Here is a 27,172-nt window from a genome sequence, read left to right on the forward strand (position 1 = left end):
TTGAAGTTCACATGCAAAGGCTGACAGACAGACAGCTCTCAGTCATGCAGCCGGTGACTCAGTCAGCCAAACTTTCCACAGGGATGTCAATGTTATCTGTATCTGTTAAAAGAGTACCACAGCGCCTAATCTCAAACATATACATGAGGGCCCCTGCGCTGCAGGACTGATGGGCAAAATACTGACAGAAAAACACTCAAGGTAACACACAGGTGCGCGCACACGCGCACACACACACACAGACACGCATGCATACACATACAGATACACTCGCACACACACAAGCACGCATGCATGCACGCATACACAGGCGCACATGCACACACGCATACATTCGCGTGCACACACACACACACACACACACACAGACACGCATGCACACACATACAGATACACTCGCACACACAAGCACGCATGCATGCACGCATACACAGGCGCACATGCACACACACATGCACACACGCATACATTCGCGCGCACACACACACACACACACACACACACACTAGCACACTCCCACACACACGCACACACACACACGCACACTCGCGTGCGCGCACGCACACACACACACACACACACACACACACACTCGCGCACACACACATACACTTGTGCACACACACATACAGATACACTCGCGCACACACACATACAGATACACTCGCACACACAAGCACGCGCACACACAGGCACATATGCACACACATGCATGCACACATGCACGCACACACACACTGTTTTACACTGCTTTCATGTTTGACTTCCTGTTTGGCCTGATTTGAACTGATCTGAAACACCAGCGTCCTCCAAAAAAAAAAAAAAAAAAAAAAAAAAAAAACCTCCAGACTTAAAGCAAACTTCAGGACAGACCAATACTCCGGCGATTTAAGGGAATCTAGAGAATTACTGTGAATAAAAAGCTCAGTGTTCTGCTGAACCACTTTATTAGATTTGTGAAAGTTAAATAATCAGTCTTGAATTAAATGGCTACTGATTTTTCATTCACTTAATAATTATGTCATTTTCACTTTGATAAATGAATGAATATTCAGTAGAATAAAAACAGAAAATCCAGACTTTTCATTTCCACGTAGCTTTAGTGTGCATCATAACCAAGAATCCACACAAATGAGCAACCCTACATTTAACAACTTAGCATCGAGTGTCACTGATTGTCTACATGAAAACAAAGGCCTTGTGAGTGAATTACATGATTTCCAACAATAAACTGTCTCAGACATTTACACAGGCATCTAGATTGACCTATTTTTTTCTGTCCTAAAAAGTAGGCCAGAACCCAAATTAAGGGCCAGTTGGGGAACTACACGCATGTAAACGCCACGGTCTTTACAGTAATTGTGTGGTGTTAGGCACCCTCGGAGCAGCCTTGAGCGGAGCGACGTAGCCTGAGGGCGTAGCTGTTGACATGTAAATAGGAAAGATGGAAGCTGATATGACAGCACAGACAGCGGGCTAGTATGGTCGGACTTAGCTTTGGCCACAAAATGAAGGTCTAAGGGAAGTAAAGTCTGGGTGTCAGGATACCAGTCCTCATCACGTCAATAAGTAGGTTGACTTCATTAATTGGTGAGGAAAAGACTTTTCTGCTTTTATTTCATTCATCTTTTATTGTATTTACCATCAGTCTGTCTGCACACAGCCCAATGAGAACGAAAGCAACCTGAAAATCCAGTTTGTGCAGACACAAATAGGTTTTCTTCCATCTTTAAACATACAATCTACATATCAGAAATGTAATACCACTGACAAATAAAACAATACCAAAGATGCATCTATGCCAGCAGAAGTGTATTTGTGCACTCACTTTGCACGTTTACCCACAAACATTCAGATAAGTTTAAGTCCCATAGTTGTCCCTCACACTGGTGCGGTGTGGTGAAAATTGTCCTCCACCTTTGACCAATCCCCGTGGGGAGCGGTGAGCTGCAGACACAGCTGAGCTCGGGAACTATTTGGTGGCCTCCAGTTAGAAGACTTACATCTTGGTGAGTTAAAAAGCTACATCAGAGCTTGATGCTATTTGCTCTATGAATGACAAGAAAATCTCATTGGTTTATGTAGTCATGAGCAGAAAAAAACTGAAAATCCTGTTAAAATCCTACTAATACTCGCTCTACATGTCAGTCCAACAAGTCAACATATATAGCTTTTAGCACAGATTATTTGATGAAATCTAATTTGCCAGACTAGGGCAGATTACCATTACTAAAGCGACATTAAAGCAGAGGCTACACTAATCCTGTTCATTTGTGGGCTTATCTAGGCCAAACTGGTATTACATACAAGAGAAACTGCCAATTATTGTTCTGTGACTCAGAATAGCGGGTTATGAGTGCAACTGTTAGTGTTTGGTTGTATATGCTCGTGCCATCTGCTGTGCAAAACAAGCACTATGCTCCTAAGCATCACTCAGACAACTCCAGCATCAAAAATTAACAGCAGAAGCTACATTAGTGTAGACATTGTTATGGCCTTTGTGCTTTTGAACATAAAAATGTCACAGCTGTTAACAACTGAGACGATTTAGAATTAAAATGTAAGGGTGACCACAAGGGATCAGGTTCATCTGCCAAACACATGCAGACAGATGCACAAACAAAAACAAAATAATTTTAAATTGCCACCAACAAGGCCGCTGTGAGGGTGCAAGCGAGGATAACGAGATGAAACTCTTCTACAGTCATCAAAATCATCCCGTTTTAAATTATTGATCGGTTCCCTACTTTTCCCCACTTTTTTTTTTGGCAGTGAAAAGGGGAAGTCTAAAAATAGCCCACGAGTGTCAGTGCCTAGAAGTCGTTCCATGTTCCCCCAGTCTGACAGCACTAGTGGATTCAGATGAGCCTCCTGCAGTTATGCGTGTCTGTGACATGCATGGGCTCCCACAACCATGCAGCCGTGCACATTCATGCACACTTTAACATGTACCTGCAATCACAAAGTAACACAGAACAGCTCTCCCATAGAGTTTCTGTGTTGTGTTGAGTGAGTGAGTGAGTGAGTGAGTGAGTGAGTGAGTGAGTGAGTGAGTGAGGGAGAAGGCTGAGCCAACCCCCCTCCCATACATCATCACCCACTGTGTAAACTACCGACAACAGTGTTTTGCCCCACCTTGTTGTGTTTTACCCCACTGTTTGATTCTTTGGCCAGAAGCACTTTCCATATGTGCAAAGAAAGAATGTGACATGTCCACTTGCTACTATAATGAAAGATTGTGTGTAAACTCAGAGGGCCAAGGTGTGGTGAAGTCATGTGGTACGACCTGAAAAGGACACGATTTCCACTTTTCACCTTGACCTCCCAGTCATTACCTACTAGCTGATTCCAGGACGGGGTTAGTGCACATCCTGATCACAACTCAGATCAATGAAACTAACATTAATATATTTGTTTATACACTTAATATCAACTTAAAGATCAAGTCACATCAAAATCTACTTTTTTTAGCTGATAACTAGTATAAATGAGTGTCTAATAGTGTTGTAGACATATGTAGTTATTATTTTTGCATTTTGATGCATTTTCTTTGAAAACTCTAAATTCTGTCCAAAAACGTCAGTCTGGCGCCCTATTCAGCTCAAAATTATACAACACGTTTATTTTGAGTCGGTTTTAGCCAATGGCTAACGAGAAAGATGCTACGTATCTAAGAAAAGTACTACGTAGCAGCTCTGTGGCTGTAGGTTATAAAAGCCCCGCAGTCTCAACCAGCCTAGCCGAAAGTGAGTTGTGCTGTAGTTAGCATTAGCATTGTGTCAGAATCCCAGCAAAGCTTCTAGTATTATAATTATTTAGTTCTAGTAGCTTGGCTGTTAGATTTTGTAGTTTAGTATTTTTTACATGTGACTCTTTCACCAATTTGATGGAGTTTGAACCGGGTTATGCTGGTTTGAAGAGCTTTTCACAAATTAGTCCAAGCCGTTCCAATAATTAGCCGGATCCTGCCGACTGCAGCTTCCCCAAAATGGAGATTTTGGGCCCAATCTGCGGTGAGTAAGCTAAATAATTACTTTTAACAGCTTCTAAAGATTGTTCCCTACCTGTAATTTTGTAGCTATATTTGCTATATTTATATATGCAAAGTAAGAGAGACGTGGTTCACGTAATTTAGCTAGTATCAGTCCACAATGCCCGCAGGCTCTAAGCGAGTTGTGTGTGTGTGTGTGTGTGTGTGTGTGTGTGTGAGTGAGTGAGTGAGTGAGTGAGTGAGTGAGTGAGTGAGTGAGATAATGGATAATGTCACAGATGGTTCGGGTTGAGTTCGGGTGCCAGTTAGTAATATCAGCGCTGATGCAGAGCAAGAGGGACACTGAGGAGTAGCTTCTCCTGCAGCTAAAAAGCTGACCCGGTGCTGAGTCTGGTTCTCATTAGAACATGTCTGATCTGATTTTAACCATCTCTCTTTCTTTACCTTCAAGTTTTAACATAATGTAATTATTTCAGCTTATTGTTACACACGTGTGTTACTGTTCTTTAAAACAACTATAAATATATTTACTGTTTCTTTATATTTCACATAGCCACCCAGCAGCAGTGTGTCTGACACTGGAACCATGATGGCAATTCCACTAGGGCTGCAACTAACGATTATTTTCATAATCGATTAATCTGTCGATTATTTTTTCGATTAATCGATTAATCGGTTTGTTATTGTTTAGCTATTTAACCTATACAAGTGATGGATGCATTTCAGTTAAGAACAAAAAAACATAAGAGAATTGTGCAGTTGACTGCAATCTATTTTATTGCACATGAACACAGTCAGCAGTATAAAATGAGCTAAACAGTGCAAAATATCAGTCCAGAATAATTTTTAGCATTAGCTGGAAGCCTGCTCCTTCCACCATGGATAGTGGCCTCATGTCTTTTACCAGCATGTTTAGAATAGAGTTTGTAAGTGGTATGAATTGCTGGGGGGTGAGTGTCTTCTTCCCCATGTAGTTGTCCATCGTTGCTTGTTTTTTTCTGCATAAGAAACACAAATAGACTGAAATAAGTACACATATAAAATAAAGCAGCACACACACTACAACACTAAATCAATATTATATTATTTGAATTAATTAACAATATACAGTGATCATTTATTTTGAGGGTTACGTTCTACAAAATAGCCCGCAACAGGAGATATTCAGAAAAAAAGTAAAACATTTTTACTATTAAAAAGCTCTAAGTAAGAAGCTCATGAGGTTTTTACTTTGAGTCGGGAGTGTTTAAATTAGCCAGAGAAATGTGAAAAATGTTTATTTTGTGTAATACTGTTTAAGAAACATGATAAAAATGTGTTGTGAGGCGTTTTACAGCGTTAGATAGTAAAACAGCCTTTTAATAGTAAAAAAATGACTTTTTCTGAATTTCTCCTGTATTTAAAAATTGAAAGTGTACAACTATGCCGCGTTATATTCACCTGGACACAGCTTGTCTGTATATTTTTCTCCGCGGAGTTGTCCTTTTTTGAATGAGGAACATAGTTATGGGTTTGTGCCGTTTTTCTCTTAACGAGAACATTCTTATAAACAGACGTGCTAAATTTGGCAAGCGCATGATACACAACACGGAGGAGATTCACGATTGCATCTAGTCAATCAGAAGTAGAACACCGTAGACTGACGCGGCAAAAAAACATGTTTAACATCCAGTATAACGAACTCAGCTAAAACACTAAGTCCAGCTTGTTTATTTTCTGTTACTTACCGGGCTGGCTCTTCCAAATGACGGCTCACTTGACCGCGGTGCTCTTCCTCTGCTGCATCAGCCCCCACATGCTTTCGTCTCAAATGTGCTCCCATACTCGTGAGGTTTTTGTCCGGGGTTTCTCTTCAGTTTTGTCGCTTCTATTTTTCTTCCGTATTTCCTCTTGTTCCGCCATTTTCTCACAGCAAGATGAGCGTCAGTAACGTGATACGTCATGAAAACCGAGGGCACCCATTGGCTCATTTCTTCTTCTACGGCTCCACTGGTAGATCAGTGGCTCATTACTGCCACACACTGGCGGCAAATTTAACAGCTTGTAACCGATGTCAGATTGTGGTAAAAAATAGACTTTATGCGGTAAAATATGATTATTAAACAACTAATCGATGACTAAAAAAGTTGTTAACTATTTTAATAATCGATTATAATCGATTAAATCGATTAGTTGTTTCAGCTCTAAATTCCACCCAGAGCAGCTTCTACACTCCTGAACAGACTCAGGTGTGGTGGAGAGCTTCTGAGCAGCTTCCATCTGAATGACAGTGCGAGGTCTACTGATACAGGTAAAAACATTATAAATAATAATACTGTACTCTGTATTCTGTTTTTTTTCCTTACATCTCAGCGTGGCTGGTCACCACTGGAGAGGAGTATCGTCCCAGACTCACACTAACATCCCATTTTACCTCAGGGCCTCCTGATCTAACAGAAAGACCTGTAGCTCCATCCTCACTCTGCTCTTCACATGTTTCTCATCATCTCTTGAATCTACCTCCCACAACACTGTGATGTTATACATCTTTTTTTCAGGCTAAATGAACCCAAGTTATCTGCTGTCAGACTGATTGTTGCAGCTACAAATGGTCCAGGCTAACATGAAGCCTTGCAGGTGTAGTAAGGGTGAGTTGTTTTTAATCATCATGTAATCTTCATTGCAGCCTTTGAGTTTTAACATCATCTATGTTTTTGTTTCATAGCTTATTGCTACACGTGGGTCGCTACTGCGAGCTTGAAGCTAGATTACATCATGATATCATGAAGGAGACTACTGATTCTGGCCCTGTGACACTTGGTGACGTGTGAGCTGATTCACCTGGTAAATAACTTTGCCTACAATTATTATAATAAATATTGTGTTTGACAAGTTCTTTGTGCTGCCGAATGTCTCTTTTTAATTCCAGTTTTTATATTTTAATGGATATTTATAAATTGCATTAACTAAATTATCACATTGTTGCACGTTTAACTAGCCCAATTGTGATAAATTAAACTAGCACCTCACTGTTAAAGGCTCGTTTTAAATTCAAGCGTGTTTAAATATTTATGGACATGAACAAAAACAGGAAATATATTAATTGAGATTTATTTAATTAATTAACCATGTAGGCGCGGTGACCCTTACCAGCTACCGTATCATCTGCTGAAGTTGCCGGCGGCACATGCGCGCTTTGTTTACAACCAAAACTTTCTTGAAGCTAAAGCTGAAGTAATGGCCAAAGGAGGAGATGGCAGAGTTCAGGACATTTTTTATCCCTCAAAGAAGACAAAGTCGGAAGAACGGGCATCTTTTGGATGTTTGAAGAATGCCGAGGGACAGTTTATAAATAGAAAACGGCTATCCTGTTTGCAGCACGTGCAGGAAAAGTGTGTGAAAGGCAGCAACGCTTCAAATCTCAGGACACATCTGCGTGACCATCACCCACAACTCTACAGTCAATGCAAGGAAAGCTAACGTTAGCGTTTTAGCTAAAATGCGTGATCCGAGGATTTGGGTTGAGGGAGAATGCGACGAGTCGCTATATAAAGCAGCCGCAGCGCCGCTACCTGCATATAAACCGTGTCGCGGACACCACCATGTTAAAATGACGCTATGCATTACGGGGCTCCCAGGGGCAGATAAGAGTTGGTCTCTCTCTGAGAATAATTATGAATTTAACAATGATTACTGCCTGATGACATTTTTCCAAATCTGCAAAGCTCACTGGAAGGACACAAACCGAGGAAAATATTGTCCTGATATAGGGTTTATTACTCAAGTAAGGGTAAAAAAAAGTATCTGATTAGAAGGCTACTTGAGTACTGAGTATCATCTGGTGTAATAGTTTTAAAATGATGGTGTCAAACAGACATAAAATAAGAAGTTATGGGCAAATATTGGTATTTTAAAGACTAAAGGGAAAAAATGTAAACAAATAAACAGCATAATTACAAAATAACACATTTTAGGCAAAATTTAGACACAAACTGAGGACAATATTTCCTGACATACAGGGTTCATTTAATTGTGTGAAAATCTAACATGTTTTTAAAAAAATACCACGATAATACCAAAAACCGTGGTAATTTTGGTCACAATAACCGTGAAGTAAAATTTTCACACCGTGACAACCTTAATACAGACCATTTTAGATTAGGTTACATTTCCTTTATTCCCAGATTATGTAGTTTGTAGCACTCATTATAATGTTGTAGAAAATGTCTGGTCAGTCCACGTGATCGGTATCGGTGATCGGTATCGGTGATCAGCATTCTTTGATATCGGCATCGGTGATCGGCAGCAAAAAACCTGATCGGTGCATCCCTATCTATCATTACCTTAAATCAAACATTATTGTAATTCTGTTCTCCGATTGGTAATAAAAATACAACCAACTACAAATACACAGTATCTGTTACTGATTTTCATGTCTCCAGGACACGTCAAGAAAAAGTCAAGATAGTCACAGACATCCAACTAGAGCTGAAACAACTAATCGATTTAATCGATTATAATCGATTATTAAAATAGTTAACAACTTTTTAGTCATCGATTAGTTGTTTAATAATCATATTTTACCGCATAAAGTCTATTTTTTACCCCAATCTGACATCGCTTACAATCTGTTAAATTTGCCGCCAGTGTGTGGCAGTAATGAGCCACTGATCTACCAGTGGAGCCGTAGGAGAAGAAATGAGCCAATAAGTGCCCTCGGTTTTCATGACGTATCACGTTACTGACGCTCATCTTGCTGTGAGAGATGGCGGAACAACAAGAAATACGGAAGAAAAATAGAAGCGACAAAACAAGAGAAACCCCGGACAAAATCCTCACGAGTATGGGAGCACTTCACTAGATGCCTTGAAAAGACCGGTGACCTGCAAAATATGCAAAAACCATGGCACGACGGAAGCACGACGTCCCTAAGTGAACATTTGAGACGAAAACGTGGGGGCTGATGCAGCAGAGGAATGTCCGGTAAGTAACAGAAAATAAACAAGCTAACGCAGATCACATTTGGGACTTAGTGTTAGCTGAGTTCGTTATAGTGGATGTTAAACATGTTTTTTTGCCGCGTCAGTTTACGGTGTTCTACTTCTGATTGACTAGATGCAATCGTGAATCTCCTCCGTGTTGTGAATCATGCGCTTGCCAAATTTAGCACGTCTGTTTATAAGAATGTTCTCGTTAAGAGAAAAACGGCACAAACACATAACTGTGTTCCTCATTCAATAAAGGACAACTCCGCGGTGAAAAATATACAGACGAGCTGTGTCCAGGTGAATATAACGCGGCATAGTTGTACGTTTTCAATTTTTAAATACAGGAGAAATTCAGAAAGTCATTTTTTAACTATTAAAAGGCTGTTTTACTATCTAACGCTGTAAAACGCCTCACAACACATTTTTGTCTAAATAAATGATCACTGTATATTGTTAATTAATTCAAATAATGTGATATTGATTTAGTGTTGTAGTGTGTGTGCTGCTTTATTTTATATGTGTACTTAATTCAGTTTATTTGTGTTTCTTATGCAGAAAAAAACAAGCAACGATGGACAACTACATGGGGAACAAGACACTCACCCCCAGCAATGCATACCACTTACAAACTCTATTCCAGATTCTACATTATGTTTTATGGAATTTACCTCTTATATTTTGATGCCAAAAAATTATTCTGGACTGATATTTTGCACTGTTTAGCTCATTTTACACCGCTGACTGTGTTCATGTGCAATAAAATAGATTGCAGTCAACTGCACAATTCTCTTATGTTTTTCTTTTTCTTAACTGAAATGTATTCATCACTTGTATAGGTTAAATAGCTAAACAATAACAAACCGATTAATCGATTAATCGAAAAAATAATCGACAGATTAATCGATTATGAAAATAATCGTTAGTTGCAGCCCTACATCCAACCCTAATGCAAACAAACTAATTAACAAATGAAGTTAAGTCAAGTGACTGAACATGGCCCTCACCACGTTAAGTAAGGAGCAAGGCACTCTGAAAGTTTACTGACTGATTATTATCATACCGTTGCACAAAGTTTAAGATACGTCCTTTATCTTGTTCAGAAGAAATGGCTAAAAATAGATTTATATGCTATGTGTAAAGAAGCTACTCTTGCAAAAAATCTGCTGGGGAAATGAAAGAGGAAGGCAGAGGACTTTAGCGATAAAAAGGAAGTGTGAGACCCGGGGGTTCTGTCTAGGAGTGGGCTGCCTCTAATGACCAATCAACACCCTCTGTGCTGCCATGGCATCTGCTACAACTCCAATGGCTGCCACGTCTGAGTGTGAGCCCACCGTGAACTTGACATAAAACCGTTGTCCAATCAACCTTTAGAGTCAACAATGCTCAGGTCAAAGGAGCACTGGCATTTTTGCAGGATGTCAACACTTTATAAACCTTTTTAAAAGTTATACTACTAAAGGGTTTTGCACAACGAATAAGAAGGGTGGAAAAAGGAAGGAGGGATAGCCAGAGGAAGAAACAACAACAACAACAACAACATGACTGTGCTGCTTACAGCAGAAGAGGGAGCTGGCTGATATTACACTAGCTGGTAGAAGGTGGCACGACGACCCTCTGGGTATCAGAGGAAATGATCCTGGACGATTTTTAATAATAAAGTAAAGATATGCGCACCTTTATTTGTTTATTGACACCTCGAACTGTAAATCTCCAAACTGCACTGAGATGCTGAAACACACAACCTGTCACTTGATAAAAAGGAGACATGTGCACAAAGATTTAGAGCTGATATCACACGTTTTAAGGAGTATCTCACATGACAAAACAAGAACACTCATTATTCATGAAAAACAGCTCATCTGGACAGATAATCTGAAAGTTGTTCAAATACAGAAAAAACTTACGTAGAACTTATAACAAGACTGAAATTAGACCTCCGTCCACAGAAGCATCAGTGTCGACCAGGCTGTAGTCGCTGACAAACATTTAAATACTTAATCATTCTCTTTACTGCAGCATAAATGTTGCTGTAAACCTGTTACGCTGATCTATTATGTTTTATTGCTTTGTTAGAGGGAACAATCTGGCTGGAGGGAGCAGGCAAGGACAGGTAGCATCTGTCCCCACCTACTGCCTTGGCAGCATTAGCGTCATCTGCTAGCTTTGGCAGCATCTTGGATGCACATCAATATGGCTTTATGTAGCCAGGGCCGCTAGTAGCTAGCATGCCAGTCACGCTCTCAGGCAACGCTTGCTCACAGCCTGAGCATCCACAAAGCGCTGAGCCAACAGAGCTAAGCAGAACTGAGCGGGGGCTGAACAGGGACGCCAGGTCTCCATGGACCTGCATGGGGGGGGGGGGGGGGGGGGGGGTATCTGTCATCTACTCACAGATCCGTGGATAGAAGTGTGGGGCCCAAGTCCAGGTATGAGCACTACCAGCACTGTAGCTGCAAACTATGTTCTCATTGTTGCTTTATTTCCCCCGAACGCCTGTGTTGTGGAATGCTGATGCTCGTAAAGAAGAAAAATGCTGGCAAATTTTACAAGAGAATCAAAGGAAAACTCCAACTGGAAAGGACTACTAAATGATTTTTTTCCCCTTTGCATACATAAAAATGTTCAAGGCAGTGGATTAACTATACTGCTGATGTTGCGCTGCGTTTGCCAAAAAAAAAAAAAGAAAGAACAGAAAAGTCTGATCTACCCATGGGACTAATGTTTGGGAGCTGGTCCAACACAAACATTTTCAGACCACTGGCAAAGTTAATCGTTGTGAAAAACATGCTTTTAGCTGCGTAGTTACAATTTACAGTATCCTCCTAAACCACAGCAGAACAAGACCAACGTCATTCAGAGACGGAATGATGGGCATCGCTGAGCCTTGTAATTATACACGTCCACTGTGTGAACACACAAGTGAAAGCAATGCACACTTGATACTAAGCTAAAACATTCAATTAACATGTTTGACAACATGATTTCCTCAACTCACTGTTGGGCATCAGAAAGACGGTTTTTTAACAACTTTTTTTTTAACACCTACAAAGGACACCTACATCCCACAAAACTATTAAAGGGGCCATATCATGGAAAATACACTTTTTTTAACTTTTACCAACTGATTTAGCTATTACCTTATGAAAAATGCCCTTAACCCTGTTTTTGGCTGCATTTATGCATTTTCCTGTCTCAGCAGCAAAATTTGAATTTTATTTTGAAAATCCTGAAACGCCTTGATGGACTTCAAATCATGACAGAAAACGCACTTTTATGACCTGGCTTTTACATATTGGCTTGTTTCTTGTTAAAGTATTACTTTTAGTTGTTATTATTCTTTTGTTTTCATTAAGTTTTATTCATTTTTAGAATAGCCATTTTGGCGGTTTTACTTGTTTTATCCTAAGCTGTGTTTTAGATGATTTTTTTTAGTACTTCTTTCGGTAAGGCACTTTGGTCAGCTTTCACACGGTGCTGAAAAGCACTTGATAAATAAAGTGGTATGGTAAACCATCAGGCACTGCTCCTCGACCTGAAGTTGGTCTCTGATCCGAAACCCACCTCCCATGGAAGTAGGTCACCAACGCTCACTTTCTAGTTGAAAGAATAGAGCGCTTGATTTTGCGCTGCAGTTGAGAATGTTTTAGTCTGACCTTCATGTCACAGATGACTGCTTTAAACTTCCACCGGTACCAGAGTGGATGTTCTGACACATTACTTCTGCATTGGGGACAAAACACTGCCATAAAAAATATGCATCCTGTCCACAAAGAGGAACGTAATTGCCATCTAAGGATACGTGTGTTAGGCGACTGATGTTTTGTAAGAGACTTGGTAGCCCAGTGGTTAGAGTGCCAGACAGGCATGCTGTTTTGTGCCGGTTCGAATCCCAGTCGCGGTAGTAACTTTTTTCTTCTTTGTTTTTAGCTACACTTGTCAATAGGGCTGCACAAAATATCGAAAAATTATTGTCATCGGGATAACAGGACGTGTGATGGGCCCATCGCAAAGCACGTCAAAAACGGCGATAAATGTTTGGTTCAAACATTTCCATCCATGTCATACATCAACTTTTTGTAAACCAGCTCTGTTTTTTACGCGGAAGTATTATTTGACCAATCAAATGTAGCCCTTCTGATATGCGGCCAATCAGACGGGTCCGTCTACGTAATACGCCCGCCCCCTACGTAGACCCTTTTGGAAAGCAACACCCGAACTGAGTTGGTGGTGCTGTTCCCTTGTTTGTCATGCTGGCTCAGAGCAACAAACGCACTTTGTGCTGAGGTTTCTGGAATCGGCGCTGCTTTCAAACGTGAACGTGAGTCCGCTCGGTGTCGTTAAGCAGCTGATAATAACCGGGCTGACTCCGACACGTGCCGGTGAACCAACCCGCCTTCATGTCGCTAGTGTTCCACCGGGTGGTGATGTTAGCCCCAGGCTCCGGTTAGCTTCCAGCTAAAAGGCTACAGCACTCTCCTCCCAGTCCCACCCTGCTAAAGAGGGCCTGGAAAAGTTCCCCCACACATCAAAGAGATTTTTCATTTATGAGCTTTTATAACCTCGTTAATCAGGATAGTTGATTTGCTGCTGCACATAAACTGTCAGTCAGAAGCTCTGCTAGCCGGTTATCTTAAGAGGAGCTAGTTCAATTTGTTAGCTTGTTATCAGAATCATATTTGCAGTTTCATCATCTTGAGCTGCTTTTTAAGATCTAGGTAAACTTGTTCAATTTGGGGTTAAAAACAAACGTTTTTACATGTTTTCCATGTAGTTTTTTTTTTGCCAGTTCCTCTTCTGAAAGGTAGACAATTGTTTTTCTCTTTCCCTCAGAAAATCTTTAATTTTCTCCTAGTTTGGCCCAGCACAGTTCACTTTCCAGTTGCAGCAACAGCCTTATATCATAACCACATAAGTGGAGAAAATGCTCAGTAGCAATGAGAGATTTTGCTGTTGCATTTAAGTGATGTTAACAATTATTTAACATTTAGACTTATTTTCAGATTTTTTATTTATTCAAAAAACCCTGGTAAGAGATGTTTTTCTGTATTTGGAGCGTCAGAAAAGGTTTTATGGTGGTGGTGATGTTTTAAAGTCCCTGAGAAACTGCATGCATGCAGTTAGCTGTTGTGCTGCTAATACAGTAGTAGGTGCAGCTGCATATTTTTGCAATAAAAATGTTATGTTGTAATGGAATTCATGCATTAGTTTTTGTTTGCTTTGAACCCAGAGCAGACGTCACATGCCAGACGACATCAACACTGCATACTTTAGTATTTGTTCATTTATCGTGAGTAATATCGATATCGCAATATTAAGCACTGTTATCGAATATCGCAGGTTTCCCTAATATCGTGCAACCCTACTTGTCAATATTATGTTTTAACTCTTTATTGGTAAACTGTTTCAAATAAAATGACTAATCCTTTTTATTTTTTATTTTTTTTTGGCTTTCTTTGTTTATTTAGCCAGTGGGAGTCCATGTGAGGTGAGCAGAGTAAATCAACTAAAATGCAGCTTAGAAATGACCACATTCCAAGATCTTTAGAGACACAAAATATTTTGCAGAAAATAATCAATACATAAAAAAAATGAATAAATTAAATCTGCTTCAGCTGGCTAAATAAATGACTGCCAAAACCAGGAGTCAAACCTGCATCAGCTAATGGCAAAACAAGATGAAAGGCAGTCGCCTTAACCACTGGACAACCAAGGCCAATACAACAGCAGACTTGCCAAAGATGCTCTTGTAGGTGTGTTCTGTCAGAGCTGGCGTGGGTGGAGCTTCGCTGAAACAAACCGTTTCATTTCCGGATATAAATTCATGCTGAAGACAATAACTGGCATTTAAGATAAATGGCCTCCCAATAGTGCCATTGGTGACATCATATGCTGTTCCTACCTTTGCACTCAAGGGTTTATAAAAGCGTGATATGAAACCTTTAAAAAGCTGAATGTTGGGATTACCTAGGTTTGTAGGGGGGTTAGGGTTAAAACCACAAATGATCAGAGAACTGAGCTTTTTATAAAGGTCTTGTGTCATTTAGACATCAAACTTAGAGAATAGTTCCTTATGGTACACAGAAAGTTTGAGCCATAGAGGCGAAGCCTTCAGATGCACAAGATCATACCCCAAAATAAGGTTTGAAGTAATTCTGAAAAATCAATCAATTAAATGTCAAGTTTAAAGCCTGCAAAATCCAGGAAAGGTCTTACAACTCTGAAAAAAAATAAAATAAAACGTCCTGTACCTTAATTCAACAAGGTTGATGTGAAACTATTAATCAAACTAAGATTACTGCAGGCCACTTTGCAAATATGTAGGTGTCGTTTGCTCGGTGACTGAGAAAGGTGTGAAACATACCGGAAATATACAGGCGTGTTGACCATACTGATAAAAGTTGAAGCTATTTATGTTGGAGAATAAACTGTGCAGCGTAACCATATCCAAGCTACCATTTGCACTGTAGTAATGTTGATCGTTAGTGCTGCACATGGATCCAGTTTCGAACCTGCAGGACAAGGATGTGGTGAGGGGCACAACGGTGCAGCGGGCCAGCATCAGCAGAACTCTGCACACAGGCAGCAAACTCAAAGAGAACCTTGCCAGCCTCTCAAGCTTTTAGTTCCCTGAAGGGAGATGATAGAATTACAAGCCTTTCCACCACTTCTCCAAAGGCTCAATTCTTCTACATCACGTTGCTATGACAATTTAATTATAGTCCATCATGGCTGTCCTACTGTTTATTTGCCTCTCTAAGGGAGTGGGACGATAACGTGTGAATATGAAGTGGCACTTTTTGGCTAACAACAAGACTATGTTTGACTGTAGGAGAAACAGTACTAGTGTGTGGTGAGTGACTGTGTGGAGGTTTCACAGCGTGATCAAAGCCTGTCGATTATGAGTCATTATTAACCCTTTCAGCTCCGCGCCGGTTCGAGCTCAGTGCAGGAAAAAGCTACAGGATAAATCCTGTCTCGTGACTTGACGTGTATAAATATTCAATATGCAAACAATCTCTTCGTTGAGGCCTTCTAACATATAAAGGGATCTCTGTCATTATGAGAAGTGTTTCTGTATAAAAGTTATAAATAATCACTGACTTCCTCGCTTTAGATAGCTTCCTGAACAGCCCCTGTTCTGAGGAACAGCACATGCATGCTACAGAGCCGATGAGATAACAGTATGGGTGCAGTCACTACGAAAATGTAGTGCTACCTCATAATCATGACTCCTGAATGTACCAAAAGTGCTAAATATTGCTGTTTCTGCTCATTTTTATACCTTTAATTAACCAAAGAGTGCTCTATAAATAGCTACGATACAAGACTGATGGTTACAGTTAACAAAGTGACAATGAAAGTTTCTAAAAAAAAATAAGTTCACCATAACCACAATGAATCTTAAAAAGCGTCTTCATTGAGAAATCGTGTTATACTTGTTCATTTTAAAACACAAAGAGTGGATGAGAACATTTTCTTCAGCTTCTATTTCCTGCATAAGTTGCAGAGAGGAAGTAGGAAAACGATCGAGTCAGAAACAGAGACAGTTTCTTCTAAGGCACAGCACCTCGGGATTTTTATCTTGAGAGGCACTTTAGGAAAGATTGTTGTCTTTCTTTCTTACAGGGAACGTTTGTATTCATGGACTTGCCTACATTGGCTTGCAACAACAGATGCTGGACTAAATTTGCAGATTAGAGAACTTTTTGGGCATAAACTGTACGTATAATGGACGGCCCCTCCACGCTATTACCGGTAGGCTTCTGAAGAGCTGCATGAAGCCCAATAGGCAGTTCCCATCACTGCCATCTTGGCCGTGTCACACATTCTGTTACTCCCAGAAAATATAAAAATGGATCTGGGAGCAGGGCTGCTGATTGACATCCATCAAACTCTGAGCCGATGTAGCTATGAGCTAACTGGGCTAACCAAAGGTAGCTAAAGTTGACGGGTGCTTTAAGCCAGAAAAGTGCTGTTGAGCAACTTTGCTACCCTCTGATTTCTAGGCTGTGACATTTTGAGCGTGAGGCCAAGGCTGAGACCTTGCCTAGCGGAAGCTTTTCCGCATTTACTTCCTTTTAGGCAGACAGAGGTTTCCTCCTAATCTCGGCTAGTAGAAGCTAACTATTAGCAACAGCAACTCAACAACATGGCAGAACACATTCGGACTTGAATTTGTAGATAAAAAAAACTTTATCAATCAGGGGCGAATCATGCATATTATAAATATTAATAAGACCCATAAACCTGTCGTTCTCAGCCCACCTGGTCATCTGACAAACTTCTACCCCCTAAATGAGAAGCGCCAGAGCTTTTGTCAGAAACCGATTGACGTAGGTCACTAACGCCCACTTTCTCCTGGTTGGGGGAATAGAGCGCTTGATTTCATGCTGCAGTTGAGAATGTTTTAGTCTGGCCTTCATGTCACAGATGAGTGTGTTAAACCTCCACCAGTACCAGAGTGAATATTCTGACAAATTCCTTCTGCAATGGGGACAAAACACCGCTGATAGTGAGTAAGAGAAAGTGAAACTGATCCGATTTAGGGAGAAGTGACCGATTCCTCATAGGAGTAAATGAAACTGCTTATTTTAAAAAAAGCAGCCAGCCACAACCTTCAGGCCCTCCTGACAGAAACCTAAAGTAGAGATTAGCAGTTTCCTCAACAGGTTTATTTTCAACAATCCGAACAGCGTGAAGAGAAAACATTCTGGTCAAATAACAATAATATGTGCATTCAGTTCAAACTGAAGTGAGCAAATGTTGCACCGCAGCTTTGCTCAAGGGAACTGGAGACCGGATATGAGTCTGACCCCAGATCAGACGTGAAGGAAGTCAGTTATTACTGTGCAATTCAGCAGTTTATGAGTTTGGTTGAAAAGCCAATATGAGAACTACATCCAAGGACAACTTTCAGCCTTCACTCGTCAGCTCAGCAGCTGCAAGGGCGAACCCTCCAATAACACCTCTTCAAACTCAGCCGTGAGCGGGCAAAGCAAGACACACGCACAACGTTTTTACATGATATAGACTTGTGAATAACACTGGATATTGACGGGAATGTTAGGGTTACTTCATTTCCTGTATTTATAAAATGATTAAGGATGGTGTTGCTCTTCGGTGGACACTTCATTTCTCACAAAAGTTACGACCAACTGGAAGGTACGACAAACAGGTTTCTCACTCAAACCTGACATTTTTAAAAATACAACACATTTCATGGATTTTAGAAAAAAATGTCCCCAAGGAAAAATGTACGATCAGGTAAATCAAATAAATGTGCGTAAGAGAAAAGGAAAATTTGAAATGGATTTTTATTTTTCTCAGAACTCAAGTGTCAGCCTTCTGTTGCAGACAAAGCAAACTCTGAACCTCACACACACACACTCTAATACAACCGCCGTAATGACTACTGGTTCAGTCATGCAGTGAATGCAAGTGCATTCAGCAACCACACAGCTCCCTGGCTGCACAGTTAACAATTATAGTATTTACAGGCTGGGTAGAAACAATCATTTTTGCAACAATGGGAGCAAAGAAATTCACCACTCGTCAGCTCAAGTAAACAGCTTTATCAAACTGAATACTGGAAACAAAGTGCTTGGTTTTAACAGTTGTATCTATTACATGTATTAAATTGAAATATTATAAAATGGTGCAAAAGTCCAGACAGCTCTTTTAAACTGAGAGACCATCTAAAGGCTCAGGAATCCTCTGCAGGTGTTCTGCATTCATTAGATGATTAGAGTGTCTAGAATATTGAACCTTTTCACAATATTTTCATTGTCTGAGATTTTGAATGTGTTGTTTTCTTAAGCTGTAAGCCATAATCATCATAATATAACAAATAAAGACTGAAATATCTGGCTTTGCATGTAATGAGTCTGTCTCATATATTAGTTTCACATTTTAAGCTGAATTACTGACACAAATGAACTTTTGCACCATATTCGGAGTATTTTTAGAGTTTCACCTGTATATGGCCCACAAACATAACCCTCCCACTGTCCTAATGGGTGTGACCCTGTGAGGAAAGCTGACCATTGAGCAGGGTTGATGGTTTATCCCTTGAGGTCCACGTGGCAGGGGTGAGGAGTGAGCACCACCTCACCCCTGCCACGTGGACCTCAAGGGATAAACCATCAACCCTGCTCAATGGTCAACTTTCCTCGCGGGGTCACACCCATTAGGACAGTGGGAGGGTTATGAACATTTTGTGTCATGCACAAGGTGATTTTTGTGTTTAACTGGCCCATAGCCAAATCACAACACATTTGAATTTACAGCAAACAAGTTTCAGAAGTTGCAAACTCATTTCTCAGAAACGGGCTCACATGATGAACCAGTTTTTACAAACGCTGGTTGTTATCTTAAAGTGTATCGACTTAGCAAAAATCTCACAATAACCTAAAACAACTGGTCCCATTTCTAAAGACTTCATTCATCTACCATCTGCTTTATAATCTTGTGGAAGATGAAAAGTCAGAATTAGTGGAAACAACCCCAGGAACAACCCTGTGACCCTGCTGAGGAGAAACGGTTCAGAGAATGAGTTTTGACTGAGCTGTTAGGTGGAATTCATGTCCAAGTGTTTTAAGGGTCATACGTCTCACGTCTCATCCCCTTTTGAATGGTGTTACGTCACCAAATTGAATTATTCCTCTGTGGAATGTGTTGAAGTACTTCAACATTTTTTAAATTCAAGTGTCAGTCTGAAGGACTGTTGTCTGGATTTGGGGACGCGCTGTTCCAAACTCAGCCTGTCGATTATTTATGTGTTTTCAGAGAACTTAAAGTGAGCCGATTTCCTCATTTGCATAAATGTTTGAAACCCCAAAACAGCATGAATTAGTTATTTACTGTCACGTGATTCTGCACACAGAATGGAAATATTAAAATCACATACCTTCATTTTCAGATGGTGGACACGCCACTTGTACAACCAGATCAAATGTTCTTTCTGGGTTCTCCCTAAATGAAAAAAGATTTTAAAAACAGGATCAAACTCATTTTAGGAAAATTAGCAAATATAAACATGTGTTTATCCACGTGAACAGAGTAGTTCTGTGATCTTCTGACCCACATTAACAGGAAATGTCAATAATGAAAGCAGCAGCTCGATGGAGCAGAGGGGTGACTGGGTTCTCTGATAAAACAGAGGGGATTAGCTCGACCCACAGAATGGTTGTTCACCTATTTTAAAGCGGCTAATTGGTGGTCAGCTAGTGGACAGCCACAGACTGACCCAAATGCGTGCTGAGCCAGCTGGCCTGGCTGTTAAAGCCGCTGCTGGAGATGGCTCAAATTACGCCAAACATTCCTCCGCAACTCACGCGCAGCTCCGAGTTAACGGCGCGTCAGCTGCACGTTAGCCGTTAGCCTGACCGGTAAACGTAGCAAAGCGACTGAATATTTATTTAAAAAAAAAGAAAATAAACTCCAAGGTCTTACTTTATCCTGCTGTCCATGGTTTAGTTACAACATCGCGACAACGCCGTACTGTCTGTCGGCGGCTCTGCTCTGCTGTGAGGTCTGTCCGGGAAATTTTCCACCTCGTCCTCCTTCCTCGGTTTCTCAGCCGAAAACCCTCTTTCTATCTTATCTGATATCGGTCAAAAGCAGCTGCCGCGACCACATGCTTGATGGTGGGAGGAGGTGGGAGTTTGTCTCGTCTTTCCAGCCGTTTATGTGGCCTAAATTCCCTCAATTCAGCACCACCGTGGCTGTTTCCCACAACAAACACCACTCCAGGAAGTGCTGTCAAAGATTTGGTGACGTCAGCGCGTCAGATGAGCACCTTGCTGCCTGCGAGCGTCCGGCTGCTGCAGACCTGATCCATGTGGTTCATTGCTTCCGATTACACACACACACACACACACACACACACACACACACACACACACACACACACTTTAGACCTGGACCGTGTGATTCACGCTGCTTCTGATTAAAAGGGGCTTCCTTCTGACGCTGCTGCGTTATTAGCTCAGTTGTGGCGGCTGCAACGGAGGCTGCCAGAGTGCAACAAGGGGATTCCTATTTACCTCAGGTGCTGAATACACATACACACACACACGTCCGTCTTCCTATCATAGTGAGGACCCTCCATTGACTTCCATTCATTTTTGTGACTCCACTATGCATAACCCATACCCTAACTATAATCAATGCTGATTTATCCCTAACCCTAAAACAAAATTCACACCATACCTCTAAAACCAACTGGTAAGTTTCTAAAAAAAATGTCCTCACATTGTAGAGTGCAGTACAGTACAAGAACACACACACACACACACACAAAACCTACATACACTTTTAGTGTATTTCCCAATTAGAAGTGTAAACTGCTAGCCTAGTGAAGTAGACCAAATTCTTGCTTTGCAATAATACATTTATTTAGTCTGGCTTGCCTGGCTAGTAAACTACATCTCAGAAGAAAATGTTCCTTGTACTATTTAAAATAAAATCAATCAAGACAAACAGATGTATTGTAGTTTGTTATTATTCATTTTAGGCATCATGTGTATTCATGCATGAATGAATGAATGAATGGCTTGTAATTAAAACACATTCAAGTAAATTACATGCAGTGCTTTACTCATTCAGAACAATATAAACAGCATAGGGATATGAATATGAGTGGGATGTACACAGAGTCTGTTTGAAAAGATAAAATTCAAATGAATACAGGTGGAAATCTTATTGCACCAACATAGCAGTCATTAAAAAGGTAAACATAGGTTAAAAGGAAGTCATTCAGACTTTTAAAAAAGTAATTTCTAAGTAATACAGAAACATGGACAAAATAAATTGACTGGTTTCCCAAAAAAATGCTCAAATTATATATTCTCCCCTTGAATTTAGGAAGTATCTCTTGAAAATGTTTATTCATTCATTATTCCATAGAATTTCAGTAATTCCAACTAGATTAGTAGTTTATTTGTTAGTATTTTCATGTGCAAAAACTTTCTGAAAATGTCTTCTGTCACTGGTCATGCAGCTGGAATCCATATCTTTTCCTGAAATCCTTACTGGACAAAAGTTGCCTAATTTATCATGAGAGCCTTCAAAATAATTGTGTTTATGTTGCTAAAATGTTTGCTCATCATCTGTGAAGCAGCATTTGCTTATGACCATTGCATCCACTCCTCCTGCATTGCTGTTCATCTTAATTCATCAAAACGATTTCTAAATGTTTTTTTTACAGGAGTCAGATGTTTCACTTTTACCAGATAGTCCTAGTTTTATGACTCTTTTACCACAGACCAAATGTAAAACAAGAAAACTACAATTAAATGACTAATTGCTTTGAATTCCAGCTGAATAAGATCATGTGTGGTCAGAGCAGATTCGTAACACTGCTACAACGCAAAACAGCAAGAAAAATAAAAAGCCACTAGTGTTGTTGGTCCAGCATTGGCTGTGACATTTATTATTGCGGTTTTAATTAAAAGAAAGGTCACACAGTCCACCATCAGTCAAAGGTGCTTTCTGCATTAGTCACTTTTCCGCTCTGTCTGACAGATTCCTGTGTATTATAATGAACTGTTTTCTTCAGGTTCATGAGATGTACCAGTAAATATAGATGTCACCACAAAATGACACCCAATAAAAACAGAACTTTCACTTCGGAACTAAAGCACCTGTGACCTGGGTGGTTTTAGCTTTTAGCCTGCATGCTGTTGTGCGCTAGAGAATGCAGTGCACATCAAAGGGACAACTTAAAGGACGCAGAAGGTCGTTGCAAGGTCAGTTGCAGCTAACAAATAATTCATCAAGATTATTGCGACAAATAAACGTAAACCACAGAGAGCCCAGCGATTACTTTAGCAGCCAGTAGCATTCTAGCAGTAAGCATAATGTTTTTCTGCTGATATAGCTGAGTGGTGAAAATCAGTGAGCAGTGTTTGCTCCTCCCTCCTGCCCCCACCATCGATGTGCCCCCAGCAGCAACAGTGTGACACAGATCCAGCTGTGATGGACAGAAGAAGCGTGAGGAGAGCTGGTGTTATACCAGTTTAAACATAAACCAGACGAGTGCACGTCTCACTTACATCAGTCTGTATTCACATGTGTACAAATACTTTGTTACTTAAAGATTTGCTTTTTGTCGTTGTGTTAAATACATTTTTATCTTGAACCACTCTGGTAATAAATCATTTTGAAAGACATCCGGTGCATCATATCGTACCAGTATTTTGTCCTCTCTCTTCACTGCCTATTTATATCTTGTCTACTTCTATTCATCACATTTTCACTGTTTGCTTTGGAGACTTGAAAAATCACCATTTAAATTCTGTTTATGTCTTATAAATGTATGGACAGCAGTGGCTCGGCAGAGTGGGTTGTAGGTTGTAGGTTTGATCCCAGCAGAAAATACTGCTGTTGTTTTCCTGGGCAAGACACCCAACTCCCCTTCCCTGCTGGTCGTGGTGGTGCCTGTGCTCAGAAGCCTCGCCTCTCTCTGATACTCTGTAGGGGAAAGCACATTGGAGGCATCTGACTCTGAAAGGCAACTTTTGACAGTTAACTTAATTGAATTTCTTTGTATGTTTATGTATACATGTGAGTTTGTGCATGGCTAATGCATTTCTATGGAAAATATATACATATTGATAAATATCTGTATATGTGGATTATTCTGTGGTTTGAAGTTATTTCCCTTTACAATGCAAAATGCTTTTCTTATTAGCCCAGACACGGGCAAGTCCAGCTGGTCAGTTCAGGGAGAGGGCCAAACCAATACAGGCAACCCAAATACAGCACCACCTGAGAGGGAAACAGCTGTAAAGCACCAAGAATGTGACAGTGAAATAACAGATGCTGCGCAGTGGTGCAGTGGTTAGAGCTGCTGCCTTGCAGCAAGAAGGTCCTGGGTTCGCTTCCTGGCCTGGGATCTTTCTGCCTGGAGTTTGCATGTTCTCCCTGTGCATGCGTGGGTTCTCTCCGGGTACTCCGGCTTCCTCCCACAGTCCAAAAACATGACTGTTAGGTTGATTGGTCCGTCTAAATTGTCCTTAGGTGTGTGTGTGTGTGTGTGTGTGTGTGTGTGTGTGTGTGTGTGTGTGTGTGTGTGTGTGTGTGTGTGTGTGTGTGTGTGTGTGTGTGTGTGTGTGTGCATGATTGCTTGTCCTGTGTGTCTCTGTGTTGCCCTGCGATGGACTGGCTCTCAGTCCAGGGTGTACCCCGCCCGATTGCCCGTTGACCGCTGGAGATAGGCACCAGCCCCCCGCAACCCTGCGTGGACAAGCAGGTTCAGAAGATGGATGGATGGAAATAACAGATTTTTTTTCACAACCTGATCAGAAAAATCTCCTATCGTTTCTAAATTACCATCCTCCGCCAAAAAGTACCAATCCTGTGGTGCAGAAAGTGTTCTGTAGCAGAGATGGTACCAGCAGAAGATGGCTGACGTACTGTCCAGTGCATCATGTGCTGTATTGCTTCATCTGCATGGCATTTGGTAAGAGAACTGATAGTAGTCTGTTCATCAGTGGAATGTCAGAATGGAAGCATATACACCAGCGCACCGAGGAACATGAGAGAAGCAGTGCACACAGAAACTGTGCTGAAGCATACCTCTTGAATATCAGCCGATGTTTCGTGGCAGTCAGATGACCGCACACAGAGAGCAGGTCAAAAAAAGACGACAGGTTTTGGAGCGCATAATAGATGTCATCAAGGTTTTTGGGAAGAGGGGGCTTGCATACAGGAGGTCAGAAAATGAGGCAGCACCCTGGAAGACCACGCAGTTGACCATGGAAATTTCCTTGAACTTATACTTCCACTGGGGAAGTATGATTTCTGTTTAAAAGAGCACCTGGATAGCTGCATTGAGGAGAGCAAAAAGTTACATTTATCTGGAGGCACAAGAGGCAGAGGTTCCCTTGTAACTTTTCTCTCCAAAACCACAGTCAACTCAGTGATGGATGCAATTCACCATCTGATTCAAGAAAACATATCACATGAGATCAAGAAAGCAGGAATGTTTTCAGTTCAGCTGGACACAACACAGGACATCTCTCAGGATCAGTGCTCCATTATTATGAGGTATGTTACTGATGTTGTTAATGAGAGGCTTGTTGCAGTGCTGAAGTGTAGTTCATCTACTGGACAGGCCTTTGTTGACATGCTGTCAGATGTTCTGGAAAAAATGGGCCTGAGCAAGACAATGTGCATTGGAAGTGTGACCGATGGGGCATCAAACATGCAAGGCCAGTATAAAGGATTCTCTTCACTATTGTCTGCACAATCACCAAACCAAATGCATGTCTGTTGCTATGCACATGTGCTAAATCTGGTGCTTGCAAACACAACCCAGGTTGTTATTGAGAGCGGGTCCCTTTTCGCGCTCTTCAAAGGCATTGTTGTATTTATCACAGAGTCATGTCAAAGGATGAATGTGTGGATAGAGACAGGCCAAAACAAAAGACGGAGAATCCTTGCTCCTATTGGTGAGACACGTTGGTGGGCCAAGCACGAGGCCCTGAAGAAGGTGTTTGGCTACTTTGGAAAGCCGGAAAATGGTCTGTATGTCGATGTACTGTTGACATCATCCAGAAACAGGCAACAGTAAAACCCTCCATCTGTGTCCTGGCGAGAGGATATACTGAGTCTTTGCTGAAGTATGAGATGATCTTAATGGCTCAAATCTTCCTCCACATATTTGATCATACCTCTCCATTGTCTAAGTGCCTTCAGACAGCAGGATTGGACGTCCTCTCTGCCTACAGAATGGTAGTATCAACACAGGATACACTGAAAAGCTTGGGAAGAGATTTTGAATCCATCAAAAAAAAAGCAGCAGGCACTTTTGTCAAGTGGAAAAACACAAAAATCCAAGAGAAAGATGACATGGACATTGAAGTGGAGGCCACATTGCCACAAAAAAGGAAGAGGATGAAGGCAGTCTTGCCTGGAGAGATGGCTCAAGATGAAACCCTGGATGATGCAGAAAAATCCTATCAGGTGAATGTGCATAACCAGATCATGGACACCGCAACTGAAGCCATTCATAGACGCTTTTTAATGCATGGGAATCTATATGCCGACTTGGCATGTCTGGATCCCAGACACTTCCCTCGGCTCTGTACCAATGATCTTCCCCAGTCTGCTCTTCAAGATTTGAGCAAGTGCTTGCAAGGATTTGACAGCAGGGCAACTAAGGACAATATACAGGCTGAATTGAAAAGTTTTGCACTGCAGTGGAACAGGTTGAAGGCATCCCCATTGACAGAATACAAGGCAAGAACAGTACAAGATGGATCAGATGGTGAAGAGGACAACACAGAAGAGGTTGAAATAACTCCCATAAACTGTTGCTTCTGCAAAGAATGCCCTCTGTGCTGCTACCAAATACTTCGTCGTTTCAACATGCTAACAGATGCATACCCTGTCCTAGGCCTTGCTTATAAATACCTTCTCACATTATCCCTTACGCAGGTGGCTTGTGAGCGCACATTTTCCATCTTGAAGTTTATTAAAAACAGGCTCAGAAGCACCCTCTCATCCGATAAACTGGAGGCATTTATGTTGATTGCCTCGGAGAAAGACATTCTCATGGCTTTGGACTCTGACTCTGTGATGGATAGACTAGCAGAGAAGAGTGAGCTGCTTAAAAAATCTGCTCCATTGATAAGGTGGGAAATATTTAAAAAAGTTGTCATCACACATTATAGATTTTGTAATTCCTTATTTGTTGTTTTAATGATCCTTTACAGATGTATTGTGCATGGGTATTAATCCTTAATTTTGTGTGAGCATGTACACTAAATCATCACTTATTCTCTATTACAGGCTGTTCTGATTTGAGGAGTCGTTCTCCCTCTGTTCATTGTGTATGGCGCGGTATGGGGGCCAAAATTAAGCCTACTGCCCAGCAGCAGGAGGCTATTCTGAAGCAAACTACCGACCTGATTAACGATAAGCTGGCGCCGGTAACTGAGAGGCTGGCGCTGCTTACTGAGAAATAGCACCTTTACCGGCGTTACTACTAGATACGCTAGGGACTAGCAGCCCTCGGCTGGTGACTGGTTCAAACACTCCCTCTGCTGTCTATTAGGATGGATAGGCTAGCGTTAGCCTGGACGGGCTGGTGTTAGCATTGGAGAGGCTAGCCATTAGCATGCCTTGGCTGGCCACTAGCTGGATTTCTTACCCCCTCGATGGACCTTTAGCATGGATAGGCTGGCGTTAGCTTCGGAGAGGCTAGCCA

General features: G+C 41.1%; 1 protein-coding gene and 1 long non-coding RNA gene across 12 annotated transcripts in view; both read right to left on the reverse strand.

The window, feature by feature from the left end:
• The window catches only part of dennd1b (DENN/MADD domain containing 1B), a 127,532-nt gene extending 106,748 nt beyond the window's left edge, over nt 1-20,784 (reverse strand). For 2 of the 11 annotated variants that reach the window (XM_015970892.3, XM_070554241.1), the window contains exons 1-2: nt 20,410-20,779; nt 19,865-19,929 (exon numbers count right to left, since the gene is read on the reverse strand). In XM_015970892.3, the coding sequence (XP_015826378.3) occupies nt 19,865-19,929; nt 20,410-20,426 (82 nt within the window). In that variant the 5' untranslated portion in view covers nt 20,427-20,779. Of the gene's footprint in view, nt 1-19,864; nt 19,930-20,409 lie in introns of those variants that run through there. The other 9 variants (XM_070554240.1, XM_070554239.1, XM_015970894.3 and 6 more) reach the window with 5 other exon arrangements.
• On the reverse strand, nt 4,743-8,776 carry LOC139071570 (uncharacterized). Its single transcript, XR_011521414.1, has 2 exons — nt 5,719-8,776; nt 4,743-4,989 (listed from the first exon to the last, which is right to left on the reverse strand). It is a non-coding gene; the product is annotated as an uncharacterized lncRNA (long non-coding RNA).
• Nucleotides 20,785-27,172: the final 6,388 nt, after the last annotated feature.

This window comes from Nothobranchius furzeri, chromosome 8, assembly GCF_043380555.1.
Source record: "Nothobranchius furzeri strain GRZ-AD chromosome 8, NfurGRZ-RIMD1, whole genome shotgun sequence".
Lineage (NCBI taxonomy): Eukaryota > Metazoa > Chordata > Actinopteri > Cyprinodontiformes > Nothobranchiidae > Nothobranchius > Nothobranchius furzeri.